The sequence below is a fragment of the Haliotis cracherodii genome, unplaced genomic scaffold (assembly GCF_022045235.1).
Source record: "Haliotis cracherodii isolate W230 unplaced genomic scaffold, xgHalCrac1.p SCAF_22, whole genome shotgun sequence".
NCBI classification, from domain to species: Eukaryota; Metazoa; Mollusca; class Gastropoda; order Lepetellida; family Haliotidae; genus Haliotis; species Haliotis cracherodii.
The window spans coordinates 118,846-144,629 of NW_027266278.1; the positions used below are offsets into that span (position 1 = coordinate 118,846).

At 37.9% G+C, this 25,784-nt stretch overlaps 2 protein-coding genes across 5 annotated transcripts in view; one reads left to right on the forward strand and one right to left on the reverse strand.

Annotated features, from left to right (window-relative positions):
- Positions 1 to 20,084, reverse strand: part of LOC139471233 (nephrocystin-4-like) — an 89,449-nt gene extending 69,365 nt beyond the window's left edge. The window contains exon 1 of one of the 4 annotated variants that reach the window (XM_071253525.1): positions 19,932 to 20,084. In XM_071253525.1, coding sequence (XP_071109626.1) covers positions 19,932 to 20,081 — 150 coding nt within the window. In that variant the 5' untranslated portion in view covers positions 20,082 to 20,084. Of the gene's footprint in view, positions 1 to 5,065; positions 5,083 to 5,177; positions 5,212 to 19,931 lie in introns of those variants that run through there. The other 3 variants (XM_071253522.1, XM_071253526.1, XM_071253523.1) reach the window with 3 other exon arrangements.
- A 1,001-nt stretch (positions 20,085 to 21,085) lies between these two features.
- The window catches only part of LOC139471404 (TELO2-interacting protein 1 homolog), a 125,562-nt gene continuing 120,863 nt past the window's right edge, over positions 21,086 to 25,784 (forward strand). Inside the window, exon 1 of the mRNA XM_071253770.1 lies at positions 21,086 to 21,131. The gene's annotated coding sequence lies outside the window, so the exon portion shown is untranslated. The remainder of the gene's footprint in view (positions 21,132 to 25,784) is intronic.

Consider the following 25,784-nt stretch of genomic DNA (forward strand, 5'->3'; position numbering starts at 1 on the left):
ACATCTCACCTGGGATGCTCACATCCAAAACCTAACAACTAAATGCAGTAAAGACCTAAACACCCTAAGATGCCTAACTGGCTCTAACTGTGGAGCCTCCAAAGATACTCTCCTCTCTCTCTACATATCCCTAATTAGATCAAAACTAAAACTACGGCTGCGCCATTTACAACACCCTAAACAACTCTCTATCTAAAAAACTTGACTCAATACAATATCAGGCTCTCAAACTCATTACACGCTCCCAACATGGCACCTCCTACACCTCACTTCAGGCCTTAACAGGAGAAATGCCACTAAGTCTACACAGGGAACAGCTAAGCTTAAATTTCTGGGCCGCTTCCCAATCAAACCCTCTCATCCAAAACTTAAAAAACCAAAACATCAGCCCTAAAAACCAGGCTCTAGCTCGTAAACACCCCTTACTTACCCCAATATCCCAAAGAATAACAAACTACCTAAATGAACACCAAATTAAAAATCTTAAACAAAACTGCAAACAATCAAATATCTTCACCCCTAAACTTAAAATACCCAAAATAGACACAACACTAGCTAGCCAAATAAATAAACAAACCGACCCAAACATAGCTAAAACTACCAAACTAGCATACATACACAAAAATTGGCCAAATTGGTGTCACATTTACACGGACGGATCCTCAGATCCAACCTCCAAACACACGGGTTTCAGAGTCCATTCCACACAACCAACTAAAACCACACAATCCTTCCGACACCCAAATAACCAATCAATATTCACAGCAGAACTAATGGGCATGGCCTCAGCCCTCCACAATCAAGAATCCAAAAACCACAAAAAAATCCTAATACTCACCGACTCCCTAAGTGGACTGCAAGCCCTCCAAAACAAAAATACCAAAAACCGACCTAAATTAATTAATCAAATACTTAAAAGCTCCAACGACCTAACTAAGGCAGGCAAACAAATAACCTTCTTGTGGATACCCGCCCACATAGGAATATGCGGTAATGAAAACGCCGATAAAGCAGCTAAACTATCCCTCAAAATCCCAGAAATAAGCTTAAACTTACCCATCTCAAAATCAGAAATTAAAAGTGTAAACAAACAAAAAATCACAAAAAAATGGCATAACCTAAATCTAAACTCAAATAGCCAAATCAAAAAAGTGCTCAGCAAACCACTAACCAAACCAAAAATTCTCCATCCATCAAAAAAAATCGACAGAGTAATCACTAAACTCCAAACAGGACACACCAACCTAAATAACCACCTAAAAAAAATAAAAAAACACACTACAGGTAACTGCCCACACTGCAAACAACTAGAAACCCCAGAACAACCACTCATCCACTGCACACACTACCAAACACATCGAACCGCATTACAAACCACCCTCAATCTAAACAAGGCTCTCACTCTAGAAGCAATACTAAACCCACAAAATAAACTAGAAAACTTCAAGGCCTTAGGCGTATTCTTAATCAAAACGGAACTTATAAAACGCATCTAAAAACATAATAACCTACCAAATCACATAAACAACAAACATCCACCATACCCAGCTCCCTTAGTTCTTCTCCCCAACCCCATCGGCATCTATTCCAAATCTCAAAATTCCCAAATTATATATAAGCAACCCCTAAAGCCCCCTCTTGGGTTGCACAGACCACCTTCGCCCCTTTCGGAAACACATTAAATGGCCTGGCTGGGCCCGTGTGCGAAATACGCATCAGTCGGAAAGCGCACGTTAATTCTCAAAAGTAAGTAAGTAAGTAAGTAAGTACCCTCATTCAGTCTTGCTTGACAACGGTATAAGGATCTATACCGAAACGTCGCTTTTTACAGTATTAAAGAAGTTGTTATCCATAAAAAATGTGTCTATCTTGTCATCCGTCAACTTCTAAGTAATCAAACTATCAAACAAGTTAGAAATTTACCATTTTTAAGAGTTTTGCTATATGTTATCATTATAAGGACTAGTAGTCTAAAATAGTTGCTATTGCTGATACTTGAGTAAAATCTATCGCTACCACAATACCCAGGAATCGATCATCATAACAATGCTCCATTATACGTGTAACCCTTTCTCCACCCAGTGTGGCTGTGGCACAATCACCCAGCCAGCTCAACACCATGCCAGCCATTCCTCCACTCCGCCGGCGCCGGCAGCTTGGTCAATACGAGATAAACAGTATCATAGCTACTGAAGCATTGTAGCTGGGGGAACACAAAGACATCATTGTTCAGAAAGTGTCATCAGTGATACATGGAACATTTCAATCATCAAACCTCCCTAGCGACTGAGGAATATTTGCAATACTGGACTGTCAATATTCAAAGCCATGGCTAACCAAATTTGGATCAAGTCACACCAGTCATCAGGCTGAAGATCAGTGATCTTATTTCATTTGCGAACAGCATTTACTTTCTTTCTTGTTTTTACTTTGAGAAAATTCTAATTTTGCAAAATATAAGAAATAACAAGCCTGCCATAATTAACCACAGTAAACCCCTCACATACCTGAGAATCTTACATATCTGTGAATCTGACAAACCTGAGAATCTCACACCTGAGAATTTTACATACCTGAGAATCACTAACACCTGAGAATCACACATACCTGAAAATCTGACATACCTGAGAATCTTACACCTGAGAATCTGACAAACCTGAGAATCTCAACCCTGAGAATCTGACATACCTGAAAATCTGACACACCTGAGAATCTGACATATCTGTGAATCTTACACCTGGGAATCTGACAAACCTGAGAATCACAACCCTGAGAATCTCAACCCTGAGAATGTGACATACCTGAGAATCTGACAAACCTGAGAATCTCAACCCTGAGAATCTGACATACCTGAAAATCTGACAAACCTGAGAATCTGACATATCTGTGAATCTTACACCTGGGAATCTGACAAACCTGAGAATCACAACCCTGAGAATCTCAACCCTGAGAATCTGACATACCTGAAAATCTGACAAACCTGAGAATCTGACATATCTGTGAATCTTACACCTGGGAATCTGACAAACCTGAGAATCACAACCCTGAGAATCTCAACCCTGAGAATCTGACAAACCTCAGAATCATACACCTGAGAATCTGACAAACCTGAGAATCTCACACCTGAGAATTTTACATACCTGAGAATCTTACATAATTGAGAACCCTCTTATACCTGAGAATTTTACACATCTGAGAATCTAACATACCTGAGTATCTGAAACATCTGAGAATCTCACCCATGAGAATCTCACCCATGAGAATCTCACACCTGAGAATCTGACATACCTGAGAATCTCACACCTGAGAATCTTACACAACGTATTCGACGTAATAAGCGCCCAGGGCGCTCTCAAAATTAGAAATAGGGGGCCCTTATTAGAATATAATTTTGGTGAAAGAGTTGAAAGATCGTGAATTTTGTGGTTTTTGCTTACAGCCTGAAATGATACAAAAGAAAAGTACAATGTGCGAATTATACACGCCAGATACATTTTTCCAGAATTTAATTGCCCTTAATTAAGGATGCATATAACACACGAGTGCATATTATACACGAATAAATAAGTCTTGGGTACATTGATCAATCAGAAGTGTGCTAATTGAGATTGTTCACTCGCCATTATATTTGCAAATATCGCCGTGAGCGCTAATAAGAGCAGGGCGCTTATTACGTCTAATAGGGTAATTGAGAATCTCACACCTGAGAATCTTACATAATTGAGAATCTAACACACCTGAGAATCTCACATAATTGAGAATCTCACATCTGAGAATCTTACATAATTGAGAATTTCATACCTGAGAACTTGACTTACCTGAGAATCCAACATACCAGGGAATCTTAAATACCTGATAAATACTATATATGTGAGAACCTCTGTATTGCTTACAAACACTTGATCTTAGTAATGCCTACACACATCCCAGTATTGCCTACACACATCCCAGTATTGCCTACACACATCCCAGTATTGCCTACACACATCCCAGTATTGCCTACACACGTCCCAGTATTGACTACACACATCCTAGTATTACCTACACACATCCCAGTATTGCCTACACACATCCCAGTATTGCCTACACACATCCCAGTATTGACTACACACATCCCAGTATTACCTACACACATCCCAGTATTGCCTACACACATCCCAGTATTGCCTACACACATCCCAGTATTACCTACACACATCCCAGTATTGCCTACACACATCCCAGTATTGCCTACATACACACATCCCAGTATTGCCTACACACATCCCAGTAAATAACCAATCTTTATAAAGAATCAATCTCACTGGACACATATCTCGGTAACGAACACACAACCTTCGTAAAAAACACACATATCTCGGTAAAGAAGGCACATCTTGGTAACACATAACACATAAAGAACCAACCTTCTTCAAGAACACACATATCTCTGTAAAGAACACATCTCATTAAGGAACACACATAACTCAGTAAAGAATGCACATCTTGGTAAAGAACGCATAAAGAACCAACCTTCTTCAAGAACACACATATCTCTGTAAAGAACACATCTCATTAAGGAACACACATAACTCAGTAAAGAATGCACATCTTGGTAAAGAACGCATAAAGAACCAACCTTCTTAAAGAACACACATATCTCTGTAAAGAACACATCTCATTAAGGAACACAAATATCTCATTTAAGAACGCACATCTTGGTAAAGAAAGCATATAGAACCAACCTTTTTAAAGAACACACATATCTCTGTAAAGAACACATCTCATTAAGGAACACATCTCATTAAGGAACACAAATATCTCAGTAAAGAACGCATATCTTGGTTAAGAACGCATAAAGAACCAACCTTCTTAAAGAACACACATATCTCAGTAAAGAACAAACATCTTGGTGAAGAATGGACATTTTAGTAAAGAACACACATCTCGGTAAGGAACACATCTCATTAAAGAACAAACACATCTCATTAAAGAACACACATACATTGTATCTCAATAAGAAAGACACATCTTGGTAAAGAGCCCATATCTTGGTAAAAAAACAAACTTGGTTAGGAACACACACATCTCGATGAAGAACACAGCTGCTCTACTCCGAGCATGGACAGAAATGCATGCACAATTTCACCCTGTTCCAATAAGTCTTTCATCCACAAATCAAGAAAGCTGTAACACACCACTTTAGCTACCACGCCATTCATGAGATGCTGGCAAGATTAAAAATCAATGATGCATGTCACCCTGATCAATGAGCTGACAAGCAGCTTCACGCAGCGACGGCCGATTAACTCTCCACACAACAACACAACGCACTGTGTGAGCAGCCCTTATAAAGTCCTTATTTTCAGGTCAACATGTTTAGGGTTATCAACAGTAATAAACTACCCAGCAGACACTCTTAGCAAACCTCGTATAATAACCATAAATAATTAACATTACAGGAGAGGACTGTCTGTATGGTCGAGGGCGTATCATGAGGTGGGCGGACCAGGCTGCCCTTGAAGAGGCCGACATTAATATCAACTTCCATCTAGGTTGGAAGAAAGTTTTCATTTAATCAATATGAATGCAGCTTAGATATACACGAACAGGTAGCCAACTTGACTACACATGAAACATTCGCACAAGGGACCTGCTGATCTATTAACTTGCCCACACATCACGCAGCTGATAACTGGGATTGTCAAGCCACAGGTGCAACTTCTGGAGCCTTGTGTTAACGAGCAGTCAAGTATCTTGGAGCCTTGTGTTAACGAGCAGTCAAGTACCTTGGAGCCTTGTGTAAAATATCAGGTGAGTGTTTGGGATAGAAGATAAATTAATTTTGCCAGATTACAACAATTTCAAAGGACTTATTTAGACTCTTTGAAAACTGTTTCAGCTTTTCTCTGAAGCAGATTCTTTCAGCAATAATCCCAATGAGAGGTTACCATGGCAACTGTGGTCATAATATGAGGGCCGGCTTGTACAAGATAATCTTAGTCACTATCAACTTTACAATCGCCACACCTAAGTCTTATTCTACTAGCACAATCCAATCTTAGCGCGATGGCATGACAGCTTGGAATAAGATGAAAATCTTGGCTTAGATTGAAATCTTCAACAGTAGAGGTACACATATCATCCACATGCAGAGCTTGCTCGCATACAACAGTGGAACGTCCCATCACACATTAAACAGTTTGAAAAAAGGTCCCAATTAACTGTTTGTTTTGTTTACTTGTTGATTAACATCGCACTCAGCAGTATTCCAGCTATAATGACAGCGGTCTGTAAATAATCAAGCCTGGACCAGACAATCCAGTGATTAACATCATGAGCATCGAACCATGCAATTGGGATATGATGACATGCATCAACCGAGTCAGCGAGTCCGACCACCCGATCACGTTAGTTGCCCGTTACGACAAGCATCGTCAACTTTCATGACAAACATGGGTTGCTGAAGACCTATTCTACCCCGGATCTTCACGGGTCTCCATGGTAACTGAAGGAAATGGCTACCAGGGAGTTTCATATTGCACCATATACCTACCCATGTTTTATGAAAATATCAAAATATGAATAAAAACCTACATTAATTATAATCCTACAAGTATACAGTTTGCTGCAGAAAATATGCTATGACCATGATGACTATGACTAAGCTTTAAAAAACACAGAAAGACAGAGACTGTGAGTCATGCATCAAAAGAAATAAGAATAATAAATAATATTTCCAAAATGTAGTTGTTCAAAATATATTCTCTGGGCATTGGTTAGTTAACTTTATTTACCATAGGGTTAGAAATAACAGGGTTCACAAAAATCAAATGTGCACTAGTGAAAATGCTTCCGTCATTCGAATCTTATCATGACAGAAGGTCAGAGAGACGTCTTACTAGTCTGGAAACAACATTAAAGCTGAAGATAGTGGACATCATCATAACTCAGGTTTTCTAAGATAGCTGTCGCGATCAGTGCATTTTTCTAAAGGGGTGCGCAAGAAGATTAAGAAATAATGAGTAATAACGAAATTATTAAACACGCATGTGCGTCATACTGATTTTATGAATCTTGTGTAAGAATTCAGGCATAAACCTCGCTCTCGCTCGGGAAATACAAAAATTTCCAGACAATTTTTGTAAAATTAGGATGACACAGATGCTTGTTCTATGATCTCTATATTACTTCTGATAATTATTTTTTCAAAATATGAAAGATACTGTTGCTACTTTGATATTTTACATAAATTCCAAATGTCTCATGTGGATGTCCTAAGCTTGTTGATGAATAATTGTATATATATTTAATCTTCATATGTGATAACCACTCGACCAGCTCAATGCTAGATTTAAGGCTGATTAGAAAGGTACTTAGGACTTGACTATACTTGACAGGTCAACTTCATCAACTTGGATAGAAATAAAACTGACAGTACCCAGACTTGTTCAGGAATCGTCCCAATCACAGGTAACCACGAGTGAAAATCCTCATCATGATGGAAGGGAGACAACTCTGAGTAAAGCACCCTGACCTGTGTGAACACCACGCCAGGCTCACACACCAGCATTCATCGCCACTACTCATTCCCCCTCGTGTTTCAGTAGGTCTACATGCCACATGGGTGGTCACTTGAGCTGCTACGTACCGCCTGGGATCTTGCCATATGATTCGTATCATGATACAGACTGATGATACTACAGGTATCACGATACAGCACATCAAATAGGAAGACATTATGAAGTCACTGAAATAGAGCTCTAAAACCTCTTCCTTCATACATTTATTTATTTTGCAAAGAAAACCACAAGAACAAAACACTTTTTCAAATGAAGGGATGTTTATTAAATGTAATACTACTAGTTAGTTGGTGCATCCTGAGCTACCTCGTCCTTATGTACTACCATGCTTACAGGTGACGCTGTGCTACTTCTGCCATTTTGGGAGGTAACTCTATTAGTTCCTGTTCTATTTATAGCTAATCGCGATTTCACAAACTGACAATTCAAGTATTCTGTGTACTTCAGTATCGATGATATAGTAGGTATCAGTGAATCGTTACAGCCCTTGTTTTTTTCTGTATTGATACAAGACGATACAGTTGCTAAAATACATCACTGCTCGTATAATGACCCCCCCCCCCTGATTAAAAAATCACAAAATGTGTTGTAATAAGTTAATAACTAAAGACAGCCGCAACGAACATGTGTCTACAGATAGCTTTTCTTCTTAACTCGCTCTGAGATATTTATAGTCAAGACACACGAGCATGTCGCCTTTAGAGAGACATCAGTTAACACTGTTATGTCATCACTTGGCCCTGTTCTCGGTGACGAGCATGTCGCCTTTAGAGAGACATCATGCAGTTAACACTGTTATGTCATCACTTGGCCCTGATCTCAGTGAAGAGCAAGTCATCTCTGGAGAGACATCAGTTAATGACATCACTTGGCCCTGATCTCAGTGAAGAGCAAGTCATCTCTGGAGAGACATCAGTAGATGACATCACTTGGCCCTGATCTCGGGGAATAACAAGTTATCTCTGGAGAGACATCAATTAATGACATTGCTTGGCCCTGACCTCAGTGAACAGCAAGTCATCTCTGGAGAGACATCACTTAATGACATCACTTGGCCATGATCTCAGTGAAGAGCAAGTCACCTCTGGAGAGACATCAGTTAATGACATCACTTGGCCCTGACCTCAGTGAACAGCAAGTCATCTCTGGAGAGACATCACTTAATGACATCACTTGGCCCTGATCTAAGTGAAGAGCAAGTCATCTCTGGAGAGACATCACTTAATGACATCACTTGGCCCTGACCTCAGTGACAAGCAAGTCATCTCTGGAGAGACATCAATTAATGACATTGCTTGGCCCTGATCTCAGTGAAGAGCAAGTCATCTCTGGAGAGACATCAGTTAATGACATTGCTTGGCCCAGATCTCAGTGAAGAGCAAGTAATCTCTGGAGAGACATCAATTAATGACATTGCTTGGCCCTGATCTCAGTGAAGAGCAAGTCATCTCTGGAGAGACATCAGTAGATGACATCACTTGGCCCTGATCTCGGGGAAGAACAAGTTATCTCTGGAGAGACATCAATTAATGACATTGCTTGGCCCTGATCTCAGTGAACAGCAAGTCATCTCTGGAGAGACATCTCTTAATGACATCACTTGGCCATGATCTCAGTGACAAGCAAGTCACCTCTGGAGACATCAGTTAATGACATCACTTGGCCCTGACCTCAGTGAACAGCAAGTCATCTCTGGAGAGACATCACTTAATGACATCACTTGGCCCTGACCTCAGTGAACAGCAAGTCATCTCTGGAGAGACATCACTTAATGACATCACTTGGCCCTGATCTAAGTGAAGAGCAAGTCATCTCTGGAGAGACATCAGTTAATGACATCACTTGGCCCTGACCTCAGTGACAAGCAAGTTATCTCTGGAGAGACATCAGTTAATGACATCACTCGGACCTGATCTCAGTGAACAGCAAGTCATCTCTGGAGAGACATCAATTAATATTGTAGTGACATCACTTGGCCCTGATCTCAGGGAAGAGCAAGTTATCTCTGGAGAGACATCAGTTAATGACATCACTTGGACCTGATCTCAGTGAACAGCAAGTCATCTCTGGAGAGACATCAATTAATATTGTATATTAATATCACCTTTGGAGAGACATCAGTAGATGACATCACTTGGCCCTGATCTCAGTGACAAGCAAGTCACCTCTGGAGAGACATCAGTTAATGACATCACTTGGCCCAGATCTCAGTGACGATCTAGTCACCTCTGGAGAGACATCAGTTATTGACATCACTTGGACCTGATCTCAGTGAAGAGCAAATCATCTCTGGAGAGACATCAGTAGATGACATCACTTGGCCCTGATCTCAGTGAACAGCAAGTCATCTCTGGAGAGACATCAGTTAATGACATCACTTGGCCATGATCTCAGTGACAAGCAAGTCACCTCTGGAGAGACATCAGTTAATGACATCACTTGGCCCTGACCTCAGTGAACAGCAAGTCATCTCTGGAGAGACATCACTTAATGACATCACTTGGCCCTGATCTCAGTGACAAGCAAGTCATCTCTGGAGAGACATCAGTTAACTCTTTCAACACCGTAGGCCGGTTATCCGGCCAAGAAGCATCGAGTCCCCAGACACCGCAGGCCGGTTATCCGGCCAAGCCGTAGTCACGTCAAAGTAGTATATATTTTTATGGACCTACCTGTAATGTCATTCATTTATTAAATCTATCACATTTCACAATGTCTGAAATACATATTCCATTTCAATTTAACATTTTTTATCTTTAAATTAAAAAATTATTCACTATTTCCCGCGATGTTATTGAATATAAATTCTCAGACACACATTTCGACAACGGGTCCACATCGAACACGTCAAAGAGGAAAATAAAGACGTTTTAAACAAATCTTTAAATATATTATACAAAGTAATAAATAAAATCAACAAAAATATGTCTAAAAGTAATCAAACTTACATCTAAGTTATTATTTCCATCTTTTCGTGCGATCGCATGTAATGTAAGTCAAATGACATCTCGGCTTTCGTCGCCTTGAATTCTCGGCTCGGACACGATGTTTAATGCAAAAATATATGCATGAAAAATCTTTGTCACAGCTCGTAACCTAGCACGATACATTCACGAAGTTCCATATTTTTAATATAAATCGTGATTTCCTGCTCAAAACGTTCAGAATAACACGAATTACCAAAATTCTTTCGCAAACTTCTCTAATTTATCGAACACGAGCTTGGTATCACAGCTGTAATTTGATTGGCTGCCTTAGGTCACGTGCTCAAAATTGACTAATCACGAAACTTGTAGCAGATCTCAGCAAGAAAGCGTCATTAGAAACCAATTTTAATCTAATGAAATCGCTTGTTATAACTACGGAAAAAAAAACAGTCGATGTTACGAGCGCGTAGATGAAGGAATAAGCTTTCCAGCGATGTGTCATATGCCATTCTTCGACGAACGTGTTATTCATACGAAACCTCGAAAATGGGGGTATTTCTTCATTTTACTGAGCCGACAGTCGCTGTTATCGGGAAATGGGTGATGACAGAAACTATTTATAATTCTTTTTAAAATGATTTTCCAATATCGTAAACAATGAAAATATAACAGAAATAGGTACGTGGATATTATGAAATCATATATTTGCCGAAAATCGTCAAGTTTTCGCTTCCTTGGTCCTTAATCTGTATGTTAACAACGTGTTAGCGTACATTTTTTATTTACAACAAATTTAATTAAGTTGTAAATGCATTATTTTAAATAATGTGAAAAATATACTTTCATATCTATAAACCATAGGATCAGACCTTTCAAATGGTGTATAACATGTAGTAGCAAATATATTTTACAAGCAGGTATTTTCTTTGATAAATGTTGGCTTCATCTATCACACAAGAGTCTCTGGGAACTCGGTGTCCCAGCAGTAAACACTTCTGGTTGACTGGTGTTGAAAGAGTTAATGACATCACTTGGACCTGATCTCAGTGACAAGCAAGTCATCTCTGGAGAGACATCAGTTAATGACATCACTTGGCCCTGACCTCAGTGAACAGCAAGTCATCTCTGGAGAGACATCAATTAATGACATTGCTTGGCCCTGATCTCAGTGACAAGCAAGTCATCTCTGGAGAGACATCAGTTAATGACATCACTTGGACCTGATCTCAGTGAACAGCAAGTCATCTCTGGAGAGACATCAGTTAATGACATCACTTGGCCCTGTTCCCAGTGAAGAGCAAGTCATCTCTGGAGAGACATCAGTTAATGACATCACTTGGCCCTGATCTCAGTGAAGAGCAAGTCATCTCTGGAGAGACATCAGTTAATGACATCACTTGGCCCTGATCTCAGTGACAAGCAAGTCACCTCTTGAGAGACATCAGTTAATGACATCACTTGGCCCTGATCTCAGTCACAAGCAAGTCACCTCTGGAGAGACATCAGTTAATGACATCACTTGGCCCTGACCTCAGTGAACAGCAAGTCATCTCTGGAGAGACATCACTTAATGACATCACTTGGCCCTGATCTCAGTGAACAGCAAGTCATCTCTGGAGAGACATCAGTTAACCTTTAGCCTGCTGAATTATTTTCACACTTCTTACCCCTGCCTGCTGTATTAATTTTAGCATAAGGCACTCTAAAGAGGGTTGGTGATTTCAAACTGTCGGTGCCTCATTAAACAAGGGCCAATTGAAGAAATATTTTGAACATTTATTCCTGATAGAAAACTACACAATTCTATATAAAAATATCCTGGTGTTTTCAATCATACCAAGATTAAGACCAAAGCGAACACAAAATTTGTAAATTTTCTTGAACTTACCTGAATTGCGTTATTGAAGGTGGTTTGCATTTCATGCTAGGAACCCTCTAATATCGTAACATTTTTGCAAATTGATTTCAATAATCATATCTCCGATATCTTAATTTTAATTGAGTAAAAATTCGGGTTTTATAATCGGCATATATCAGCGCGATGGTAAATTATGAACCATTTCAGTGAATTTATTATCTAACCGTTACACAGAAAAATAACTTAATTTTCGAGGTCATCATGTCGGATGCAGAAATATGAATGTCATGTTATAAAATTTGCAGGAAACAATTAATGACTTATAAATATTCACTAATCCTAATTTCAAGCGTTTTGGTTGAATATTTATGATATACAAAAATAAACAACCCGTGTCATGATGCTAGCAGACGTCCTAAAATCAAACATGGCGCACTTCGCCCGACCTCCGCATAACTTATTGCTATTTTAATATCAACAAAGATTACATTGCCTTTATAAATATAACTTGGCGAAAGTTGACGATCTTCTCAATCGAAGAATGTTTTATTCGTCATATTCCAATAAATATGACGAGAGAAAAATGAAAATAAAGATCGTGAATTCTGACAGCACTATTTCAGTAAGTGCAAAGGTCACCGGATGTGATGTCACAGACAGGGGTAGTTGCTGATAAGCTTTCGAAACAAAACAATTACAGTAAATTTTGAAATAGTTCGCCTATCACATACAGCAAAAATATAAGTCGATACACAGTATCAGTAATCACCACTAACATGAAATAAACATGTGACTTTGACGATATAATTCGCGTATTAGTTAATCCGTTTGACCTTGCATGCTCCCGTGACCCGGAAACGGTAGACGATAAATCAACATGCCACATGCAAGTTTCTCGGTATCTTTTATTTGAACTTCTGTTGATATTTAAGAATCACCATTCAATGTTGTGAATATAAATGGGACATGATTCATATTTCTGTGATGTACATGCTGATAAGTTTCACTACAACAAGTGTATCCCACGTAATACGTCTATGGATATCGTCGATCAGCAAGATCACCCTCAACAACAGGTGCGCGAAAATGGGCTTGACAAAACGTGTTTCAAAATAACATCCCCGCGTTGCTGAATATGATAGGGTATATATAAGCAATAAAATTCTACGTACATATTTTCGGTGTTAGTTCCACATTACATTTAGGATAGTTTTCCTTTCGGGAATACATTCATAGATTCTAGCATGATTTTAGAACAGTTTCACGAAGGATTTCTAAATTTATTCCAAAAATATGAAGACCACCATGATTGCGCATTGATGATAGATTTGTAATTGTTTAATTATTTACAGCTGTTTACAGGTTTTAAAATTTTAAGTTATATTTAATAGTTATTTTTCCCACAATGATGGTGTGTGGGGACAGTAAATATTAGTCTTTGCATCAGCACAGTGTAACTGATCAAACTTCAATTATTATCTTTAGTTTAAACATATTTATTCAACAATTATTATCTTGCACTCTGAAAATCAACTATGTGAATAAGTAACTCTCTGATGTCATCATTTTAATTTTAGTATTCCATGAATAATGAATAAATCAGATCCTTAACATATACATACTAAACTCATATGGACATTAATCTTGTGCATTATGTGGTTTGTTTCCAAATAAAACAATTCTGAAATATGATTTAATAGGAATTAATTTAATTTAATTACAGTAACAGTACTTGTAACAGTACATGACATTTTTGTTTGTTTAATCACAAGAACCATGGTGGCACATAAGCTGGTAAGTTTGCCATAGGTTTCTTAGAAAATGCTATCTCAGTCTTCTGGTTGGAATGAAAAGAAACATGCCTGTGTACATGTTTACCCTTGCCAGATGTATTTTTTCCAGTCAGCCAATCCATTACTTTTGTTCACCTTATGTGGTCTATTTTATACATACAGCTACTACTTCCAACCTGTTTTTTCTTTGTATGCAATCACAGTATCACAACTTCCTCAGCTGGTGTGTATAAAAGTTCCCCTGTCATCATGAAAAAAGAATTATAAAGGAAAGTCATATTTTCATTCAAAAACATATGTCTTTCCTTGAATACTCTTTGTCTAAGTGCCAGAAATGTCAGTGTCATAAAAAAAATTAAAAAAGATTTTCATAAGGACTTTTCTTAGATAGACCTAGATCTAAGTCAAACCATGTGACTAGTAGAATTATAACCTTATAAGCCCTCATTTCTGAGGTGTCCATATTTTTCACATTTTTAGGACTAAACGTGATCAGTGTAGATCTGCCTGTTTTGTTATGTAAAACAAATTCTTGTCTTAAAAAATGAGAAAAGGAATCATTCAGACGAAATTTGTTTTATCCCATTGATTCACGAAAATCAGTTGAAATGTACAGTGGTGTTTTTTGTACCCAAAATTTCGAGTAATTTGTTACCCAAATGGGTATGTGATTTTGTAGATCTACCCAGAATTATTTCAAAGATATACATTAATTTGGTGTCTTAAACTTAACATAATATCACTTTCCTATCAAAACAATTCATTCTAACTTAGGTTTAACCAACTTAACTGGCCTCTCCTTCAGTGACAAGACGTCAATTTTCTCTCAAAACTAAACAATCAATTTCAAGGATCACAGTCATAATCATATTTGGAACTTGATGAAATATTTTATTACCGGTATGTGTTCTGTTCATCTACATGAAAACATAAATATAATTATAGATCTATTGTCTTATTTTCTTAGGTACAAATTCACAAAGTATTTTGGGTACAATTTAATTTGTTTGGGGTACAAAATCACACATATATATAACTAGGAGCCTAGAATCTATATATATTTACACTACCTCGTTGTGTACCAAAATGTTATCGGTTCAGAGGACGGGAGGTTTTCAGAAAGTTTTCAACAACATCTTTAATATTTAAATTGTTCTTTTTGTAATGTTAGACCAATAACAATATTATGTTATTATTATGGCATATCAATACGTTGGATCGCTCTCCGTTGCGTTCGTTAATAGAAAATATTTTCTAATTTTAATTAAAATCCATTACGTGAAATCCATTACGGTTTCGGATTTAGACTTACACATTTGATGGCGACAATCACGAAGAAATTTGAAACAAATAAGAGTGAAGACTGCTCTCAAGATCAATAAATAGTAAATAGTTGACGAAAAATAGTAAATTATGTATTTTCTTTTGAATTTGAATCTATTTCGGAATTTCTTTATGATAGCTTACCAACTTTTGCATATTTTGCTTCCATGTGTCACATGCGGTACGTGCTTCCGGTTTCAGAAATGATAGCTAAATTTGCAAGTATTTTGATTATTTCTCATAAAATACATTATCTTGTATTTGAATGGTTTACCTAGAATGTATATCAGTTCACATTTTGCGTATCATCCAATATTTGTCATTTTTCGCAGTGTTTGTTGACTTTGTTCAACTCAACAAAACCCCGGGTTAGGCCACGCCCAAACATATCACTGACGTTTGTCGGCTTGTCAATGTGTCGGAAAGTTTATCAAACGAAATCATTTGCAAACTCTTTAAAAATGAAATTCTTTTTACAAAGATTTATACATGCGTGTCAATAATTCTAGAAAATTAAGTTAGATGTAACAAAATGATTGTAATAGTCTAACGGGATAACTATGCATGTGGAGTTGTTTGTTTACCGCCGTTGCCATGATCGTACAAGTTCCATCCAATTGATGATGTTACGATTCAGATTGTTTTTGTTTACAATTAGTTACACCGAAAGTTGCTAATTTTTAGAAATAAGGAACATGAGTGTTTTCCTTTCGTCAGCAAACAAAAAATTATGATCGAATAGGAAAAATGATGAAATTATAAAGAAAATATCGGACTGCATGCCGCTCAACGTGAAGTGCCAAAAGTCAACAATGGCCGTTCCTGGTAGTTGTGTGCCGAGAAGTTTGGCCGAAACTTTTTTAACTCGCGATATTTTCTTTTTGAGGTAAATAAATGACTGAAAGTTTTGATATTGAGCAAGCTGAGCAAGTAATCTCTGGAGAGACATCAGTTAATGACATCACTTGGACCTGATCTCAGTGAAGAGCAAGTCATCTCTGGAGAGACATCAGTTAATGACATCACTTGGCCCTGATCTCAGTGACAAGCAAGTCATCTCTGGAGAGACATCAGTTAATGACATCACTTGGCCCTGACCTCAGTGAACAGCAAGTCATCTCTGGAGAGACATCAATTAATGACATTGCTTGGCCCTGATCTCAGTGACAAGCAAGTCATCTCTGGAGAGACATCAGTAGATGACATCACTTGGCCCTGTTCTCAGTGAAGAGCAAGTCATCTCTGGAGAGACATCAGTTAATGACATCACTTGGCCCTGATCTCAGTGACAAGCAAGTCATCTCTGGAGAGACATCAGTAGATGACATCACTTGGCCCTGATCTCAGGGAAGAGCAAGTCATCTCTGGAGAGACATCAGTTAATGACATCACTTGGCCCTGATCTCAGTGACAAGCAAGTCATCTCTGGAGAGACATCAGTAGATGACATCACTTGGGCCTGATCTCAGTGACATTTAAGTCACCTAAAGAGAGACATGACATGTCAATTTGATTTATCTCTGGATGCTGGTAGCTTGGCAACTTCTGCTGGGAGACTAGCAATCTAATTCTGATAGTAACTGTTCTATTTATTGGAAGTTCAATCCAGCGTATCATCCCTCAACAGTGTTCAATATTCCATCATAATAATAGACTTCTGTGGTATCCTGGGGTATCTATCGCACTTCCAAGGCAACTCATCAATAATATAAGTGAAACAGCATGAACAGTTGGGACTCATTCATGTTGTCAACATCATTCCATCATCATCCTATTGTGATCAATTATTACATCGCCTAATGTTCTTGAATGATGCCTGATACGTAAAGAAACTGGGTGTTAAGTTTGTAAAAGGATATCCAAGTTTTATGGGTAAAACAGTATTTGTTTTCCGTACAATAAGAAAACTGGATATCTATGGGCCATGTTTTTTTTTGCTACTGATATAGCAACATGCCATAGTGTGACCATGTTATAAAATAGAAGTTCTTAATAGGCAGAAACAATCACTCTGCTTGCATTCAACCTAAAAATTGAATATCAGATTCAAAGCAATTCATAAACATTGAAAATTGGATATCAATATAGAATAGTTACTTGAAAATAGAAGTTCAACACTTGCAGTCTTAGCGCTAAGATCGCTATGTGCAAGTGGGCCCTGGAGTGATGGACGAATACGAATTTGAACAAGTTGCGGTTAGAAACACTTTGATGTAGCTGAAACAGCACCTCAGCACGAGGTGTACATGTAGCGAGGGAAGGCTCTTCGGTGACTGGTCAAATTGTTCCATACGTAAAAGGATATCCTGCATACCACCTGTACCAAAGCGCTACACTTATGATTCTTCTCATTTTAAATATATATATAGTGGAAGCTGCAACTAAAATAACACGATATTGGAATATATTATTCCTGATATAATAATAATTTCCGATACAATTTTTCCTTCAAAATTCTTTGAAGTTGTATCAGTGAATCACCTGTAGATTGGGACGAAATGTGTGCACAGCTTATTGCTATTTCTGGCTTAGTTTACGTGAAAATACACATGGTGATCTTAATGTCGGCATATAAAACAATGCCTTGGAGAGCAGGACATACAATTTGAATGGTAAATCATCATGTCCAGTAATGTTTTATGTCAAAATTAATAATCTTTTTGACCAAATTGTTATACCCGTTTATTCACCTGAATTCGCTGAAGGGATACGATGTGGTTTTTTTAATGCTACTGTAGCGGCCATAAAATTTCCGAGTCCCGTGATGGGATTCGAACCATGGTAAGGGTGTCATCTGTGGGATGACTCCACGCCCAGCTACATAATTCCCCGTCAACAGAAGGCGCTTACTGGGTCGCATAGTAGGGTACTAAGGCTTATTTTGCTAAATTTAATATGATTTTTATAAATCTTTTTTTTTAACAATATGAATCACAAACAACATCTATTCTTATCTTTTTTAAAACTCTGAAACGTGCAACGTAGATTGTGTTAGGTAGGCAGAGCATGTATATACTGTTTTGTTGGTCATCTACCATCTATGACTCAACCTTCGTTAAACTGCTGATCATCTATAACCCTCATCAACTATTTGGACCCCCGAAGGTAGCGTTGTGACGAGGGATCTCTGCATAAGACTTAACAGAATGTTGTCTTGCTCAGTTTTCAAATTTTCATTTGAGAACTTTGTCAACATATTTTTCAAATTGTAGTCGCCAATTTGAAATAAGTGCTGTATTGCTTGATACATCTCTTTCTGAATGGCTCATGTTGACTTCTCGTTGGTCATTTCATTGGTTGGACAAAGTTTGAGAAAGTCATTCTGATGTGACCAGTAATGGGGCGTCCTCAGATTTGTGTTTAGTGATAGTGGAAAGGTCTGATAGTAATGAGATTGCAATTCTTCAAAATGTTGTATCGATGTGTTATTGGATAGAAGACACTCATAAAGAATTAACATGGCATATAATGGGACTTGCTATAGGCAGATAAAGGGAAATTAGCAGTAAAGAAGAAGATTCCCCTTTCATTGCGATGGATGATGTCATTGATAACATGAACTTTGAAGTTAATTTGCAATAGAAAGATACAGAAGAAAACTGTTGACCTCTGTTGTTCATGGACCAGTGTTGTAAAGTGCTGTAAATCTAAAAGATAGATGACAAGGATATTTGGGGATAGTAAAATAGATAGATGACAATAATAAGTATAATAAAAATATTGAAAAATGATCATTACCGATGAAAAAATGCATATATACTACGACATAAATCGTTTTTATTGTTATTATGAATATGAGGTGCCGTTTTTTAGCTCAACAATCAGTTCTGGCTAGTGACCAGTTATCGCCCACCCCTCATTATATCGTGCACTCGATCGCATCTTGTTTTACTTTTGCTCTTTTTCATTAGGAAAAAGAAATATCTATCCAAATATGAAAAACGGAACTGAAACTTGTAAGAATATATTTAAAAAATAGGACTTTCCTGAAATATAGCTTTAGAAAAGACACATGGGTGGTGCAAACTGAAATCCAACAACACGATGATGCACATTGATTCCCTCTCGTCCAGTTACAACAGAAATAAGCGTATTTGCTCATAGTTTTATGAAAATCAAAGGTACTGGTACAGTCCAGTTAACACACGAAATTCTTTTCAGAAATAACACGTAAAAATGTCGATAACTGGTCGCTAGTAGAGTTTCGCCGGGTGAAATCGGTCCCGTATTCCCGAAGTGACGGTTTTCCGTGCACCCCTTTGTAATCACGGCCTTATTTAATGCACATTATATTGTTCCGACATTTGCGTTTTTAATGTGATCGAATCTGATTGGAAGTAAAACGTGATTTGGTTTTACCATCGGCTGCTTCAAAATTTTTGAAGTGATGTGGTTAGGTTTGTTTTGCTTGGAAACGTGCACAGGCTTGCGAGTGAACCGCAAACATGGTTCTTCAGATAATACTTACGGGGTTGGACAGTCCTTGAACCGTTTTGAGATTTATGCATATTGGTGTGCTGATTTCATGTGCAGCCTGTTGTCGGTCAAATGGCGGTGGCAGGTGTATATTCTTCTCGTGGAAACTCCTCCACGATTTACCTGTCAGAGGGCCCGCCATACTGTCAACTTACAAATATGTTCTATTGTCATTACAACTAATTTCATATATTTGGATTTATGTATTTTATTCTGAAGATAAAGGCAGTTTAGAACGAACCATTAAACAATAAAATGCATTCTCATTTTTTAATAATGCTACAACAATAGTTATTCTGATCTAACAAGACGCTGTGTGTAGTGTTTGGGGTTTTTTTTATAAAAAAGCAGAGGTTCTTGTTGGAATTTGTATTACACGTACTATAGCAAAAAGTTGTTCCTGCTATTCGGGTAGATAAAAAACGATAACTCACACCTGAAAGAAGACTGGTGTCCAACATCGATCGATCTTCAAAAATATCATAGTTACATAGTGATAGACAATACGCACAGGTTAAAATAAGATTTATCGTATAGTTCTGCTGACAAGGTGACGAATCTCAGATTCGGCAGACAGTAAAACTAAAATATGTCAAAGAAAAAAGACAAGGCTTCAGTTGACGGTCGTTCAAACTACATCTTGTGAAGTCTTTGAAAGGCATTGAAGAAGTTGACGTCCATAAATTCCCTTCCTTATATCTTGTGAAGTCAAGCTGTTTTTATTTAAGTTATGAGGTTAATTCTACCAGAGACCATATAATAGATTTTTATATGGTCTCTGATTCTACAGCTTGGGGCCAACTGGTGCATGTTTAATTAACACTAAAACAGGTAAAAATGTTACTGCTTTAGTTAACAATATGTCATGTGCGTACGTTTTAAAATGATCAACGAGATTTTCAAGATATGTACAAAAATGTGGCAAATGTTCACTCGGTGTATATGTCTCAAGATATTACATTCACTTCTCGCTTTTAACTATTACTGTTTATCTTTTTTAAGTAACTCCGATAGTCTGTACACAACATCAGCGCATGCTACATCCTGGGCCATTCGTAGAACCTCCGGAGCGACACGACGTCGCTGTTTGGATTTTAGAAGTCTGTATGTTGTAAGGAGCAATTTGATTGGCTTTTTACAGAGGAATGGCCGCGTCCATGTGTGTTTGTTGATGTTCGAACGCTTGCCTTAGGTAAAGTGACCTGTGCCGAACTGTCATATATTGTCATCTCTCATATTTGCCATATATTTCAGTGAAGTGTTAGAAATTGAGGTATTGTTGTATAAGTTATCTGCGATTGTCGATTCAGTTAGTTTCCACAAACTAGTGACGAAGTTCCACTCATAGGTCTGTCTGAGACCACAGTGGCACTTGTCACATGACATCATGGACCCTGGGAATGTCAGGCCCTAACGGTCAAGAAGATTTTTTCCCCGGTGTCTCTGGAATACCCAGCTCTGGAGTAGGCTGACTGTCAGCTGTCTTCTGACTGTTGTTAACGATGGGGTTATTTGGGGTGATACTTTAATGTTTATTTATTTTTACACAAAAATGTCGTACCTGTCCCTCTCTCTCGATATACAGATATATGTATATATATCTATCAATGCATGGCAGTGTAGCAATGCGTGGAGTCATCCCACAGATGACATCCTTACCTTGTCAATGTAGTAGGGCTAGAGTCATCCCACAGATGACATCCTTACCTTGTCAATGTAGCAGGGCATGGAGTCATCCCACAGATGACATCCTTAAGTAGTATAGGTAATGGGGGTTCTGCCGCAACTCCACTGGAGCTGGATTTATTACCTATACTGCTACTACAGATGGCATTTTTTATGCCAAAACGACTATGCGATTCAACGATAGTCATGAGATTAAGTTAAATTGGCTCTAGCTCACCAATACCTGGGGCCAATCATTGCTTTAGATGAGCCTAAATGGTAATAAAAATATTCTTCATTATTTTTATCGATAAAGCGATATTCAACATTTTTATTAAGTTCTTCATTCATTTTACAAGGAGACAAGACTATATAACTACACTCTTCTTGTAAATTGATAAGAAACAATTGATAACCGTATTTGGTTGGTTTGACATCACTGATATAATAAAAACCTTGTGGTAATTCTCTCCATTTAATAGTTTTTTCCATTAATATATGTTTATGTAAGCATTTGTCTAAATGTGATCAAACGATAGTAAGCAATCTATTTTTAATCTCCAACCAGTTCTTTGGTTTTGGCACGGAATAATTGACACGCTTGTTGCCTCCTCTGTTCTATGAACCTTTTTTTCTCGTCTTCGCTAATACCACTGGTCTTACGAGATTTTGATCGAATCTCCTGCTTCATTTCATTGTATTTGGTGAGTTCCGACAGCACTAAACGAAACTCAACCTCGGATATCTTACAATCGACCATTGCTGTCGAAATATGATCCTCAATGCTGTTCAACTTTGCTTCGGCGAGTATTCGAATACTATCGTGTTTTAATGCTTTCTTTTGCAACCTACAAGAAATGAATTTTATCGCTATTCCTGCCAGTCCCGAGACTCCGGCACCTATTTCCATGCCGAGCACGATAGGCGCAGCGATTATAGTTGATAGTAAACCGACACCAGCTACACCGAGTCACATGCTAGCCGCTACAAGCGTGGTGTCAACTCCGTCCAGAGCATTCACGGCTCTGCGATACTTTTTATACAATCCAAGTCTCAACTCCCTATCCTTCTCTATTCGATATTTTATGTCGCTTATTTGATGTAATCGAAATCCATCAACAGTTTCCATCTTTTCAATTGCTTCATCGAGCACTGGATATAAACTCATAGTGTATATTACGAATATATAATAGTCTTTAATTGGTCTTGCTTAAATGTTTTGAGATTATACATCAACCTTATCAAATGTATATTATACGGCAAGAATATCTTAGTAAGAGAAATGCTGTCACTTTTAATAATTTGAACCCCCTCGAGGGTTGCAATGGGTGATGCTCCGATATGAATAATACTGCAACGTTGACGCTCGTGTTTCTTGAGTCATTTAATCGATAGACCTGGTTAAATTTGAAGGCATCTTCCGGTGCATCTCCGAACAAGACTTCAATAATAAGCGTAGAAATATTAGGTATTGCACTTAAGTTATCTTTAATATATCGAATTCTGTAACCAAATGTAAACTAACATTTTTTCCTGCTGGACAACTATATAACATATGACCTGGGTTTTCTGGCAGGGGAGAGACTAACACACTTTTTCGTTTTGACGGGATATAGGCCGCGAGTACGATACCACTATTTATTATCTTAGTTAAATTATGTCCCTTACCCATCATAACATAAGGTGGGGTAATGAAGATATTCAATAGCCACTCGATGTTTGCTTCGACCATAGTCCATTTATTCTCACTGAATAATATTGTACGAAGTGTTTTTATGGAGTCTACTAACGTCGACATCGCTTAAATCTTCTAGATTACACGTGAATGTAACTTCTTTCCGCTTTTATACATTATCGTGTAAGTGTAAAGCGTATAACTTACCATTGGTACCAGGTTTACCGAATCCTTCTGTGTCTCCGAGATCGGAAAGCGCAATTGTATTACATTGTCTGAGCGTTCCATGGCCTGATGCCTCAACCATTATTTATAATATGGAGTGTTACACTTAAGTATCCTATATGTACAGGTTGGTGTTTTACATCTAATATAGAAATTTTGAGGTCTGAAATAATACCCTGCTTTAATTTTTTATATTGTAATGGCGAGAAAGATTCCGTTCTACCGCTATTATATTTTTCATCTTTGACTGTAATAGATCTGAGTAGAGTTGAAGGACTTTCTAGTTGAATATTATCTGTCGTGCTGATCTGATCAAGATGGATGGACAACTCTTTATAGGGAATTAAATCGGGTAATTTATCTGCATGCCGTGTTTGGTTGGGTGGTATTTATATAAATATTTTTTCTTCTCCTAATAAAAATCCAAGTGTTTTTGTTAAGTACAGGACAATACCTACTTCCTTTTCTCCAGTGTTCAAAATCAGCATCCCATTCGACTCATTTTGTGTGAGACTAACTCCCAAAGGTTTAAAATTTTCATCATTGAGTGAGCATACGCTGTAATACCCATCAGGTATAAAGTGTTCTTTTTTATTTATTAAGAACATATAAGTAACTCTCGCAGCACTTATATCGGTCCACCTCGGGTAATACGTAATATCGCATAGAGCTACTTCGAGTTGTCCATCCGAGTTATCGATAGTATGAAGCAGTTGAATAGACTGACCATTTGTTATTCCCGGCAGTGTTACATACATATTAAATATACAAAGATATTATATCATAACTTAAATATGGAATCAACCATTATTTATAATATGGAGTGTTACACTTAAGTATCCTATATGTACAGGTTGGTGTTTTACATCTAATATAGAAATTTTGAGGTCTGAAATAATACCACGCTTTAATTTTTTATATTGTAATGATGAGAAAGATTCCGTTCTACCACTATTATATTTTTCATTTTTCACCGGAACACTTCTGAGCAGGGTTGAAGGACTTTCTAGTTGAATATTATCCGTTGTGCTTATTTGATCAAGATGGATACACAACTCTTTATAGGGAACTAAATCGGGTAATGTATCTCCCTGTCGTGCTTCGTTGGTTCTAATAATTCCCGTTTTAAGCCTAAATCCAAGTGTAACTGGTAAGTTACCATAAAAATAAATTGAACCTTTTTCTCCATTGTCTAATTTCACTGTCCCATTCGACTCATTTTGTGTGAGACTCATTCCATTAGGCTTAAAAATTTCATCATTGAGTGAGCATACGCTGTAATACCCATCAGGCATAGTAATGAGTTTGGGAATGCTAAATTCATCAACTATATTTATCTCATTATTTCTTTTCGCAGCAGGGGGGCACGGGTGGCCCAGTCGTCTAAGGCGCCGCGATTCGCTGTGCAGAGTTGCGTCCCTTGGGCACGCCAGAAACCTATGATTGTGGGTTCGAATCCCGGTTCACCCCGATTATGTTTCTAGGTTTGTCAGCACCATACCCGTGCTCGTGGGTTTCACCGAAGTGGTAAACGTCTAAGACCTGCATCACTTCGGGCTTTCCTCCCACATTAAGCTGACACGCTGGAATTCTGTTAAAAGCGGCGTTAAACCCAACTCACTCACTCACTTTTCGCAGCACTTATATTGGTCCACAGCGGGTAATACGTTACGTCACAGATAGCGACTTCAAGCTGTCCATCCGAGTTATCGATAGTATGAAGCAGTTCAATAGACTGACCATTTGTTATTCCCGGGAGTGTAACATACATATTAAATATACAATGATAGTATATCTTAACTTAAATATGAAATCGACTTACATTGCTAATCAATCGATTATGGTAACTGCCTCTGGTGCTGAATTTTTTGTTAAATTCCCCGATATCTTTGAAAAATACAGAGTCACGGCAACTAGCGATAAAATGGTACACGATTGGTTTCACAATCCGATGCAATTTTGGCAGAATCAGCTAAACTTTGCCATATGGTGTGCCACAACGGGATGTGGCGTATCTCTTTATGCTCCAGGATTTGAACTATATAAGTCTGTTATAACATTTCACGTGTACTATCAGATTAGTTGTATACTTAAAGAAATTAGTGCTCCATTACCGCAGGATCGAGCGTGGAATTCCACAAATAATAATTATGATAGGTCCGCGTATGAGCGTATTTGTCAGGAATTTAATGTTTCTACGAGTAAAGATTGGCGCATTAAAGGAGCAAACCATGGTCTAGGTGTTCCTTACACAGATGAAATAACAACCCTCAAAGAAGA